Consider the following 13,237-nt stretch of genomic DNA (forward strand, 5'->3'; position numbering starts at 1 on the left):
CGGGTAGCCCCGGGCTCTAGGGTCCCGAGTCCTGCCTTCTCACTCCGTTACTTCTGTGCCGGCCTTGGGGCAGGCGTGGGTGGCTCCAGTGAGGAGGAGGCGGAGGCGGAGGCAGCCATGTTTCAGGACGGGAGGGAAAGAAGTCGGTCCTGAACGTGTGGGAAGGCCCAAGTCTGTAGGGTGCAGGGGCAGCCTCAGAGGAAGCTGGGGAGGGAGGGGGACACTGGTTTTGCTAGGTGTCTAGGCTCGTGTCACGCTGATGTATTGCCGCCTGATTTTTTTAGGGAAGCCATATTTAAACTCAAGATTTAATGATGCTTTAATGAAGATATTAGTTTGACCGAAGGTACTAAAGCTGATACAATATTGCAAACAGAATCAGAGAAGGGCGGAGGGTGGAGGGGACCTCTGGAGGTCATCTTGTCCAGCCCCCTCCTCAAGCAGGGACACTAAGAGCTGCTTGTCCAGGACTGTGTACAGCTAGCTTATGAGTATCTCCAAGGATGGAGACTCCACAAACTCCCTGGGTAACCTGTGCCACTGCTTGCTCAGTGGCACAGTGGAAAAATAATACAAAGGAAAAGCTTCAGTTACACTGATCGTCTGCATAGCGAGGGCTTTAAATTTCCCTTTTAGGCATGGTACAGAGCTGAATGGTGAACACTGATGTATGTGCCTTCATGCATGACATGACCGACTGTGCCTGGCTGTTGTGACCTGCAGGGTAACTCAAAAAGGAAAAACTTGCACTGCTGGCTTCTGACGCTTCCCTGCTATGTGTGTGTACACATGAATCGAGATTGCCTGTTTTAATAGAAGAAGAGCCTGCATACATGTTTGACTTTTTTCCTGTCCCATGTTTATTCTTAGGCAGAGCTTGGTAGTGTTTACACAGCCCATGGATACCAATGGCAGACACGGAAAATCTGCCTTTCTGGAAACTGTGTCTTTAAATTTCAGTATTCAAGATTTCACTCATCAGAGAGGTAGGGGGTCATCTGTGCGTGGAAATCATGCTCTGTTTTGAAGCCTCCACAGAGGCAGTGACTTCACCACAAGGACAGGCGCTATAGATTTAATACATTCAAATGCTAAAGCTTATCTTGAGCAGGATTGCAGGAAGAGCAAAGTGAGGAAAGAAGGCTGTAGGTATGGTGCAGTAGCATTCTAGAGCAACTTTCATGATTCAGCACAGAGGGAAGGGCTTTAACTAGGCCTCAAGTTAAACTGAGGTTGCAGATCAGCCTTCCCTGAGGAATCCTGCTCCTCACACAGGCCCCTGATTGCTGATCCTGAATCAATCACTGTTTATTTCACAGGGAAGGTAATAATAACTTCCAAACTCATTTTCATAGAGGTGCTGAAACATGACGTAAACTCTGCTGTAAACGGTAACCAGAAACTGAACCTATCAGGCTGGTTTGTGTGCATTTTATTCTAGCTAAATTCCAGTTTGGTCCATTCAATAAAAAAAATGTAAAATTTCACAAGGAAAACAGTGAGCAAGTTCAGATTCTTTTCTTGCCTGGTACATGCTAACACCACACAATCTTTTATGTAAGGAAAAAAATCCAGTAAGCATGGTACTTTTAAAATCATTTTTATTAACAACAATATGGATTCAACGTTGTCAAGAAGTTACAATTAACATTGTAATGTACTGGCTAATGTTGTTGCAGTGTCAGTGGAAGCAGCCTTCATAATTTCTTAAGCCTCTTATGAAACTGTCTTTTTATCTTTCAAAGAAGTAAAAGATGCTTCCAATAGCAGATGATACTGGGTATGTGTGGAATTGTCCTAAATGTAGCCACAGCTAAATGAACGGCCACGTTTGCACCCAGATGAATGGACAGGAAAATATTACATGCTTCCACTGACGCTGCAGGGGACAGTTCTTATTTTAAAAAACGGTTAACCTTTGTAGACAGTGACAGTACTTTGTGTGATGTTGTAATCCATTTTAAGTCAATTAACACACTTGAAAAAAAATGTGAAGCAGAAATATCTGGGGCAAATTCTTTTCTGACCTGTATTTCATCCAAACCTAATGAATCCAAAAGGATTGCATGATATATGAGTCAGGATAAAAGTTGGCCCAGAGAGGCAAATTCATTCCTGTTATACGTGGGTTCAGTTCCTTTAAGGTCACTGGAACTGAGCCTGATTATCCCAATGGAGGCTGAACCCCACCTAGTTGGGCAGTGAATTCATTGAAGTCAGTGAAGCCATCCAAGGATGAATTTAGCATCAGGTGTTTAAACTCTTTTTTCATTCCTTTGCTGTTATATATTCTTTTCCTGCTCACTCCTTTTTTTTTTGATTATTCTTCTTTTCTCTGTGCTTTTTAAAAATGTCTCGTCTCTTCATCCCTTTTTACATCAGTACTTTGTGCGTTATTTTTTATATAGTCAATGTGACATGGGTAAATTCAGCTAAGTATTAAGTTTCCTCAGGAAATAACTGGAATATTACCATTTTCACTTTAAACAGATGCCCAACAAAATAAGGATTTGAACCTGAGCTCCCAATTCAAGAAAAAATATTTAATTCCATAGAATGAAGGCATTCTGTAGAATTTTTGCTTGAGTAAGGATTGCAGGTCCCAATCCAGAAATACTGTTGTACACCAGAAGTTCTACTACACATTAGCAATTTGATATGATTTGACCTATCACAGAAGAGCAGGTGAATTACTCATCATCATACTATAACGAGAGCAAGTCACTCTAAGTAGGATTATCTCAAAAATATATGGAACAGTTGTGGGCACTGTGAATAAAAGTGTATCATCTTTGCAATCTTGAACCCTAGGCTAAAACACCATATTCATATTTAAATAAAAAGTATAGATCATATAAGCCAGGAGCAAATACAAATTTTTTAACAAATAATAAACATCAAAACTATTCTTTTCTCTCTTCAATTAGGTGTAAGAAACATGCTGATCAGAAAACAATTGCTTGGATAAGGCTTAATTCCTGAAGCTCTTATGTAAGTTCAGATTCTGTCTTCAGCAATCCTCAAGTGGATTGTAATCAGAAAAAAATTTGTCCTTTGTCCCTACTCATGAACAATTCCTGTTAACTGTCCTGAGCTGGACTTTAAGGAGCTCAGGACAAGACTTGAAAAGCCAAACAGGTCCTTCTTTTGTGAAACCAATGAATGACTGTCACTCATGACACTGTCTTTTAAAGCAAAAGCATAGAAACAGGAAACTCCTCATGAGGAAATATGAGCAAAGCTTATAAAAATCCAAACAAACAGTTCTTCCTCTCCAGAATTTCATATATTCACTCTATTTTCTATCAATATTATCTTAAAAAAATCCCTACAGGATAAGACTTTCAGCTACAAAAATAATAATGGTGAGCATAAAAGAAAAAAAAAATAGGATTTTAAACCATAATTTGAAAAGATACGATCTTTTGGATTTATTAGTACTTTGTAAAGACATTAACATTTTCATACATAATTTATAGAACTCATTCTTTTGTGCACAAAATTGTATTAAATAAATTAAAGTTAGAAGGACTCAAGCATGTCATTTAAGGCAAAAATACCAAGTTTCTGTGAGATAAATTATCAGCAAAACCAAGGCCCTGTTTCTGTGCAGAATTGGTACAGGCAGGGCCAATGCTCAGTTCTCTCATTGACACCTTCTGGGTCAATGGGGCTGCAATCATCTGCTCACGCAGATGAAGGTGGAAGAGTGGTGTCCAACTCATGATGCCTTGATTTTTCAATCTTATCAAGGAGGGGAAGGGAGTTTCAATACTGACACACAGTAGCCACGTGCTCCACCTCTTTCTTCTTAAGTGATCCTAAGTGCAGGTTTATGCTTAGGTCAGCAGGAGGCTCCATATGAAAGGTGACCAAGGCACCATAGAGAGTTAGGAAAAAATAAAGAAAAACCTAAAAACCCCCAACCTTGTAAGTTTTAAAATTTTGGATAGTACTCTAAACTTACAGATCAGTCTGGGTAAACTGCAGACATTCAAATCAGTTAATAGTTAAATGAACTGAGATGTGGAAAACACCCACTATTTATCCTCACAAAGTTACTGTTGTAATCACACTTTAGTATGTCAGACTGCACATAAAAGAAAAAGGAAAGGCTGAATGTGGTAAGTCATATGGCAAATCAGTGGTGAGGAAATTGTGCTTCAAGGTGTCTTTCAGGATTTAACAGCTGAAGCTTGCTCCAGCGTGAGCCATGGAACACAGTGTACTATCCGTGGACCCCATATAACGACACAATATATACACTCTACAGTTTGCATGTACTTTCACATAATAAGGTTGTCATGTAACATCCAGGAATACTTCTGTAAAGGAGATATGGAAGCAGAAATTACAATGGTTTTATAGTAAACAGATCAAGTCCTTCACAATACAATCTACAGCATTTAGCCATGGTTAAGACTGGAGTGATGTTTTTGATGTACATAATAAGTTCCCAGCAGGTCTGGGCCTTGAGAAAACACCGCCCTGAGTGAGCTGGCACTGGCACCCCCAATACATTCGGTGTTCCTGCTGCTAGAGGGAAGCTGAGCCCAAGTTGGGTTGTCTACAAGCTTGTGGTGCAGGTGGGTTATAAATATGGGGGAAGACAAAGCACATAAACTTCATTCAGCTGGGAAGAGTGAAAGCCTGTTAGGCTCTGCAAGGGTTCTCCCAGTGGTGAAGCCTTACTGGGGATGTGCAGATAGGCACTAACATTGCTCCTGCATCTCAGCAGAAGGGAACTGTAGGTTAGGTTAAGAAAAAAAGAGGATGTATCAAGCAGGAATGCTGGCTCTGATGTAGACTTTGAATTTAAAACTTGGGTATTAAGAGGAAGCAGTATGAAGGTCCTTTCTTGGAAAGTTCACAAGAAATGACTGCAGTTGGGACACAGTGTTGAACTGTGAGTGTGCCCACTTTCCTCTCCCACCTCCTCATTTTTTTTTAAAAAAAGCAAACAAAACCCCCTTGCTTTTAGGGTTTTGGTTTTTTTTTTTTTTTTTCTCAATCTTTTCTACTTCTGTTACCATTTCTGATTGCCTACATGGCTTTTTTTTTCTTTTTTTTGGAAATAACACTCAATATCTGTGACTGATAAGCTGGATTTAAAATGCATGTATCTTTTTGCCTCTTTACCTTCCTTTTCTGCGATCATTCTCTTCCTGCCATTCTCTCTTCCCAGTTCTATCCTATTTACTTTTACTCTGTATTTCAGTTCCTCATTTTCCCTCCTTTCCCAGCCTTATCAAGTGCTGTCATGGTATCAGGTTGGGGCTGCAAGGAAAATTGCCAAAATTTCCACACAAGAAAATACAGCTTCTACAATAAAGGCAGCACCTGCTTCATTCCCTCACCTACTGCTGCCAAAATTCACAAGCTAGCTTCTCAATGGGACAGCAAGAATGAGAGATTCCCCATAATTTTTAGCGCAGTCACACAGGTTATCCCCTTCTAAGGCCAGCCCCAACCCTTAAAATACAAACTTTTCATAGCAAAAGAATGTTCTTGTTATAAGAAACTCAACATGATAGTGGTGTGTCAGGTTCTTTTGCCAAAGCACTAAATCACCAAAAACCGGATGGATATTAACATACTGGTTTTCAGAGTTAAAAATAACCGATTACTGACGAGCTAATGGGTGTATCTTGCAACTGGCAGCCATTTCTGATCCCATGTTACTGGCTTCCTTGGTACCTTGCTAGCAGCTGTAGATAATTTTTGTTGTTGTAAACATAAACTATCATCTAAATCAGGACATTATATATATATATATTTAATTAGTTCAGAAGCAAAGTGCTTTAAACCTTACAATTTTTACTTCTGCCCTGTAAAAACAGCACTAGGTCTAAATGCTCGAATTTTTGCTTTTTGATACATCCTGCAGCATTAGCTTTGTAGGCAACTCATTATTGAACCTACTGTACTACATGAAAGGCTGCCGTACTGTAGGTGTAAATCTGAATCTTAGCCATCACTTAAACATGCATTTACATGCAACTAGGAGATACGGGCTCATTCAACTGCTTTGCAGATTCATCCTGATTTTTGTGATTTTATCTTATTAAAAAGGCTTTCAAAACAGTTCATGCTATGATATGTATGACTAGAGGAATGACCCAGCCAATGAAGAAAGCCCACAAGCTGTTATTTAAGTTTGACATGGAGCAGATTGAGTGCTTCTGTACCGTCCCCTGGCTTGTAGATGCTTTGAGATGATCTTGATATTCCAGTCCTTAGAGAGTCAGCAGAGAGAGTTGTTTCCACTAACGGGCGCGAGATGGCTTCAGTAGTCTCTGTTCCTGCCTCTGTCTCCAACTCTTCATCAGTTATAAATAATTTTGACTCCCTCCATTTGGAGTATACATCTTGGCTACCTCTGGAACCACTGGAGTCACTGCCAGCCATCTGTACATTCAGTTCTTCTGTTGATTGTATAAGGTTTTGTACAGATAAAGATTTTCCTAAATCCATTTGCACCACAGGTTTAACTGAGAGCAAAGGTTCCCCTTCTGTATCCAGACTTTTTCTCCATGTGAGATCCTTCGTCGCACTGGGCTGTGCAACTTGTCCGTTATCCTTTGATGCAACAAGGCAAGCGGTGACATCAGAAATATTTTCCTGTGTGGTTACAGGAATAATATGAACGGGCTCAGGCCTATTGATATGCTTCATTGATGAGAAAGGTGGTATTTGTAATGTTGTTGGAGTTGCTGGCTTAGTTGCCTGGTTTATTTGGTTTGATGTATTATTAACTGTTGCAGGTCCATCGTTTGGCACTTGCGTTGCTTGACTATGCATAGCTGGACTGAAAGCATAGTAAGCCTGAGTGCTAAATTCATTTGGTGTCAGTATAAGCTGCAGGCCACGAGGAAGATTGGCACTAGCTGATCTGGATACACATCCACTAATTTGTGCAGAATTGGACAAATCTTTGCTGTCCGATGGACTCTGGTAATCAGAAGTCTGCTCACACTCAAAAGCTGGCATTTGAAATGAAGCCAAAGTGAGTGCAGATGCAGATCCTTTTCTCAAAACTTGTTGATAAATATCTAATAGACAGTCCAGTTTTGACTCAATGGATTGTACCTACAGGAGGAGAGGAAGAGGTTAACATTAATGCCAAATACTAATTTAAAATATTTTCAACCCAAGCAAAGGGAAAATGTCACTACTGAAGAGAAAAATGGAAAAAGCTTGGTATATTCTATTGAGACTTGGAAAAAGAATGTCAAAAGCCATGTAAATTTTTCATAAGCAAGCTGATAAAAGGGGGAAAAAATGTAATCTGTGATTTTTCCTTGCTTACTTTTTTGTATATGGAAGACAGTTGTGGTAATGCTAGTAATACCAATTTTATTTCAACGTGTAAATGAAGCAGGTATTAGAACAGAACCCAACCAAACCCACTCAGCCTTTGAAAGTGGCAATAAATTAGACAAAAAAAGCGTGAGCAATAGAGGAAGACAACGTGACACAGATAATTACTTTACCTGTTTCTCCACCTTGACTACACGTCCTAGCATACTGAGATCATCTGTTGTCTCATTCTCTGCAGGATTCTTTTCTCTGCTTCTTTTATCTGCTGTGATTTGTCCTTTCCCAAGAATTTGGTCAACGCTGTAAGAGAAATCAAAAGCTGCTGTGATTGCTGAAAACAATGATGATTTTGAAGTGCTTGCTGTATCTGTATATTAAAAATTAAAATCACAGTACTTCAGAGAAGCACCTGAGAAAAAAAAATTATTAATTAAGAAAAAAAAAAAAAAGAGAAGGCATTTGAGACTGCGTTTCTTTCCTGTTGACAATAACCAGCGGCCAGAACTTAGCCATCATCTGGGAGACCCAGAGCTAGACTTGCTAAGAGTGGGAGAGAGCAGGTGGACTCTCCAGCAGCCTGGTGTTGTGAAGGAACAGATGTACCAGTGCCACCTTCAGCAATCCCATCCTAACAACAGCATCAAGTCCTGGGAAAGTTGTCAGTTTGAAGCAGAAGACTCAGCCCTAATGCTGGTAACGATACACATAATGGAAAGTTGCGTTTTGTTTTCAAATTATTATTGCTGGGAATTTTGAACATAAAAACTACATACATACTGCATTACCAGCAATTCACAATTTCTTTTATGTGGAAAGAGAAAGGCTTCCTTCTGTCAGCCTCCTGACTAAATTCCTTGGTTATGACTAGACTTTACAGGTAAAGGATTACCTTTTCTGTTGTTCAGACTTCCATGTTCTGGGGACAATTTAGATACATATTTTTTTGCTTGCTTTTACCCACAACGTAGTTTCTGGCTCATCTGTGCTCATAGAGAGGTTGGGCTGAAGCATGGATGGCAATTTTTACCCAAATGTAACACAGAAATGTTAAAGATTACCAATATTCATTATGTTGTGAATGACATAATGTAAGATGCTTATGCAGAGCAGAAATGATTCTTTCCTTACCGAGACTGAAGACTCTTAATCCTGCATAACATGTCTAGATGACCTGCTGAATACTGTTCAATGACATCTTTCACATCATATGGACGAAGTGTTTCCTTAAACTTCCTCTTTGCAACATGAAATTTCATAATTCTGCGGGGAAAAAAACATTTCGCAGATTAATCTTCAACTGTTGTGAAACAATACATTATATTGCAGTGATAAAATTTGACAGCTAATTTTTAAGTGGAAGATATTTCAAACAGCTTGTGCAAGTGAACTTTTCCTTTCACACGAGTTTTTAATAAGTACAGATGTGTTGTAGCTATCCATTTGAACTGTTATTTAAGACACAACAAGTAACACTATTTTAAAGAGTGCAGAGCACTGCAGTGTTTGGTTTATCAGTACACACCTATCTGTCATTTTTTATGTTAGGTGCCTGTTATGAAAGGTACTGAAGAGCATGCTTAAGTTAAAACTAGGCTTAGTCCAGCTGACTTGAATGGGATACTCTGTAAGTTATGTTTGTGCTTAAGCTACTTCTGTCCTTATTAGAAGAAAGATTTCTTTAACAAATCAATTACACAAAAAGAAATAATAATCATCTTCTGGTATGCATTTTAAGTTTTTTACCTTCCTTTTTGTAAAAAAACCCCAATAAATTATGTACTCAATTTTTCATCAATTTTTATTTTTAGTTAACATTCAGGCCCAAGTAACTGTTTAATTTTGATGACTAAAGTCATCAAAAAAGACTAAAACTTCAAACTTTGCAGGCTAAAGAGAAGTTTCATGTTTGTTCCATACTGAAATCTACAGGAATTATTGTTTAATTAGATGTTTGATCCATATTGAAGTCTATGGGAATTATTGTTTAATTACCACTCATAATTTTTTTTCCTTGAATTTGATGCAGAATAGTAAGCATCAGGTAACAGCAAATATTCAAAATTGATGAATGGCATATATATTTTTTTTATGTGAGACTTGCACAAGTTTCTGTGATGCTTATGTGAATGTGATGTCCATTGAGTAGCTTCTTTTAGAATGAAGCACTTGATATTAAATAGCAAACTTTAAATAATAGGAGTGATAAATTTTGAAAGTAAATGAGAGTGAGTTGATTTTCCACATCAGCTGGTAAAACCTGCAATTCTCCTTGGTTTACCTGAGAACTGCAGAAGAGACAACTGTATAAGAACTGGAAGAGAAGCCAAGGGATAAGGTGTGTTGCCCATTCTGGTCAGTGTTACAGAGCTTATGAATTCCCATTAGGGCCATACTGCTGATATTTGCATTTAAAAGGCAGACACAGTAAATTGGCAACCTATTCCAAATGCCAATATTTCATGCGAATATATTCTCTCTGTGTTTAGTCTGATATATATTTAGCAGCTGTAAAACAATGAATTATAATAAACCCCAAAGCTTGGCTCTCACTCTGTGATAAAAATAGATTTACTAATGTGTTAGTGGAATTTAGGAAAACCATACTTTGTATAGTTAGGACAGACATTATGATAATAGGTATGTAGAGTCAGATTAATAGTATATGCAGATCCTCTACTGATTTCTGCATCATACATAAATGTTCTTCCAAATAGTATCAGCCTTTTCCAACAGTGCTTAGGCTATTGGTATTTCCCATTCTGGTAACTACTAGTTAAAAATGAGATTGTTTGTCACTGGTATAGAACTTGAACTATGATTCTGATAATAGAAATTAAAAATGCAAAATGCCTGTTAGGAGTAGTCCATCACCTTGACAGTTCAGGATTGATCTCCATACAGTTTTAAGTATGTCAGATGATGCACTTTACTCTTTTACATGTCAGCCAGTTCTACAGACTAATGGCTTTCAGCATCTTTTGTAATCTGAAGGCCTCTAAAGCTGGAATGTAGATTTTTTTTTCTTTTATCTGCCAAATGGTGCCAGGGTGTTCTGTTCATAATAGTCTGACAACACACACAAGTCTCCTGAATATAGTTCTTTATTCAGGTTACAAAGAATAAATGATGTAGCTGACATACAAGAAAGCATCACTCTTTTGTTATTATTCTCTTTGTTTTGGCGGTCACAACTTTTTTACTTCATGCTCTTGATAAAGTAAAAATATGAAACTCTACTAGAAAAGCAGAACCAGAGAATTAATAGTGTAATTGAAGACAACTGAATTTACCACAACTGGGTGATTTTACGAGAGAAGAAACCGAAGACTAATTTTTATTAACAGCCATAGAAACTATTAATCAGTGTGCACACAAGTCTTCATTGCTGCTTTCAATTTCAGCTTTGTAACAGTTTTTTTGCTTATCAAGGCAGTTTGCTCATTATGTTCAGAAGTAAAAGGCAGGATGGGCAGCATCACGGCTGTATCAGTGAGGTGTAATTGCACTAATTCTTGTTCAGATATTAGCTCATGTCATGCCATCTTAATTAACTTCAGCAGAGTTTGGAACAGACCCATACTTCTTTTTACTTCAAATATGCAAAATTTTACATAAACTGTGCAACAAACCTGAAGGGTTATAAAAGACTGGCATTTTAAAAGCCTGCAAGTTAATTGAGAAACAGAAAACCTGAATTCTTTCAGTGGTGGAGCCTAGCAACTCCTTTGCAGTTCTTAAATTTGATTGATTCACCATAGTTACTTACTGTCAATTTTAAAAACTCAATTTGCTTTCTGTATCTTGAAATGACAATATAATTGAACAAAAAAACCTTTGTGCTTCCTGCATTTGTGCTTCGAGAATAAAAAAATGCCTATTCTGATGTTTTCCCCTGTGATAAAAACAAAGGGTTCACTTATGAGGGCACATGTGGGTGCGAAAAAGGGAAAATGTTATTCATATCCCAAGTTTTTGAAGCCCGTAAGATGTACAGGAGGAACAGGGCAAACTACAGCTCAGTCTGTCTTTTGTAATTATACCACTAGGGGGCAAACAAGACTCATCGTAAACAGAACTGAGTTGCCACTGACGATACTGAACTGCCAGTACTGACCAAACGGCAGGAATTGAAAGTAAGAATTAACCCAAAAGAACAAAACCATATAGTCCCCAGGGCTTTTAAAACGATTATTTGTATGCCATGTAGCGAGGTGGTATTTTATAACTCAAATCTAATGTGATAGATGATACATGACTGTAAACCAACCCAAGTCACAAGCATGACAATTTTCTGGTGAGAATTAGACATAAAAAGTAGCCTATTTCAGTGATGCACCCAGAGGAGAGCAAAAGAAGAGTCTTGTGTTGAAGCAGACGAATATATCAAAGTCTTTTGTCTATTGTCAAGGTCTAAACCACAGGACCCACTAATCTTCACTTGCCCTGAAGAAAATTACATGTCCTATACCAACTTTCGTCCTCTTGACCTCTAGCAGCCAAAAGCAGCATCCATTTAATTTATCTGTTGTCAAATACAGGATCAGCCCTGATCTAGAATGATGGTGTTTTCTGAACATGCAGGTTGCATATCTTTTAATTTTTTTTCATTTTAATTTTCATTCACATTGCCCCCAAAAGCTATTTTGCTTGTCAATAGTACACTTTACTGAGACTAGCACTGAGTCAGAACATCTCCTATCCTCTGTGCAGCCCTGTTGTATTCACATTATTTTTTGTGTGTTTTTTAAGTCTTGCTACTATCTCAGGAATGAACTATCTTCATTCTACTGGGATTCAGGTAAACTCATACATGGTTACTGTCTTGAAGATTAAAAGACAGGGAGGTTGTTTACCCATAGCAGAATGAGGTGACCACAGGTTCTTTGATCACTAACTACATCAGGAAAGCAGGTGCACAGGTGCACACAGATTTAGCTGTGCTGGTTCCTCTCTCTCTCCTTGCCAAATAACCCTTCTTCTTCGTAGACTGCAATGTGCAGAAGAGATCAGGATCCAATATAGAAAGGCCAACAGACAAAAGTGTTTGAGAGACAGTTCCACTATATGTACGGTGAGTGGGTCAAAACTGCCTCCTCTCTCGGATCTTTATCTGCATTAACCAATCCCCTAGCAGCCAGGGACATTTTCTCCCAAACACAGTGCCGTCATAGCCAAAGACACATCTAAGAGCCTTGCCGAGACTCTGAGGACCATCTGGGCAGAAGATATAAAATGTGTTGGGATTTAAAAGAAATAGAGGACTCTGAAATACCGCCATTGAACAAATTCATAATGGCTGCTAAAAATGCATTTTATAAGTCTAGCTGAAACTGCCATTGCAGTTATTTCCTATTGAATATTTATTTATGCTTCTCAAATCTGATTTTATATTCATAAATAGTAAAATAATTCTATCATTTCCATTGTGGAGAGTATTACAAAATTTAGCACTTCTTGTGATGAAAAATGATCAGAGATATGGCAACATATGGAAACAAGGTATCCTCATCTTCTTTTTAGTCTCTTTTATATGCATTCATCGTTGTGAACTAATAAAGCTGGAAAATGCAATGTTTTTTGTTATTCTGCAGGAACTCTGCAGGATATTAGCGTTTTTTTTTTTGTTCCTGACAAGACTAGGGCTGGTTGAGTAGTGCTACGAAACACGCTGGCAGAAAGGCTCAGAGTACCCTCAGCAACAACTGTTTTGTGCACTGCTCTCATACCATCCAGAGGCTGCAGAGGAGTGGAACTGATCCTGGCCTGGCCTAGGGCATGCTGTGGAGCACACCACGTTTCACCACACTGTCTGTTCCCTGCTCACCCAACATTATGCAAATGTATTGAGTAGCTTTTCCTTACTTTTCCTACTGCCTCAGTTGATCTTTTCTGACAGAGAGTTTGTAGTAAGGAAGGG

At 38.5% G+C, this 13,237-nt stretch overlaps 1 protein-coding gene and 1 long non-coding RNA gene across 3 annotated transcripts in view; one reads left to right on the plus strand and one right to left on the minus strand.

The window, feature by feature from the left end:
- The first annotated feature begins 30 nt into the window (after window positions 1–30).
- Window positions 31–1,916, plus strand: LOC136015456 (uncharacterized). Its single transcript, XR_010613219.1, has 3 exons — window positions 31–171; window positions 285–346; window positions 637–1,916. It is a non-coding gene; the product is annotated as an uncharacterized LOC136015456 (long non-coding RNA).
- Window positions 1,585–13,237, minus strand: part of KCNQ5 (potassium voltage-gated channel subfamily Q member 5) — a 277,823-nt gene continuing 266,170 nt past the window's right edge. For both annotated transcript variants that reach the window (XM_065681426.1, XM_065681424.1), the window contains 3 exons: window positions 8,449–8,580; window positions 7,494–7,620; window positions 1,585–7,089 (listed from right to left, as the gene is read on the minus strand). In XM_065681426.1, coding sequence (XP_065537498.1) covers window positions 6,148–7,089; window positions 7,494–7,620; window positions 8,449–8,580 — 1,201 coding nt within the window. In that variant the 3' untranslated portion in view covers window positions 1,585–6,147. The remainder of the gene's footprint in view (window positions 7,090–7,493; window positions 7,621–8,448; window positions 8,581–13,237) is intronic.

Source organism: Lathamus discolor, chromosome 5, assembly GCF_037157495.1.
Source record: "Lathamus discolor isolate bLatDis1 chromosome 5, bLatDis1.hap1, whole genome shotgun sequence".
Lineage (NCBI taxonomy): Eukaryota > Metazoa > Chordata > Aves > Psittaciformes > Psittacidae > Lathamus > Lathamus discolor.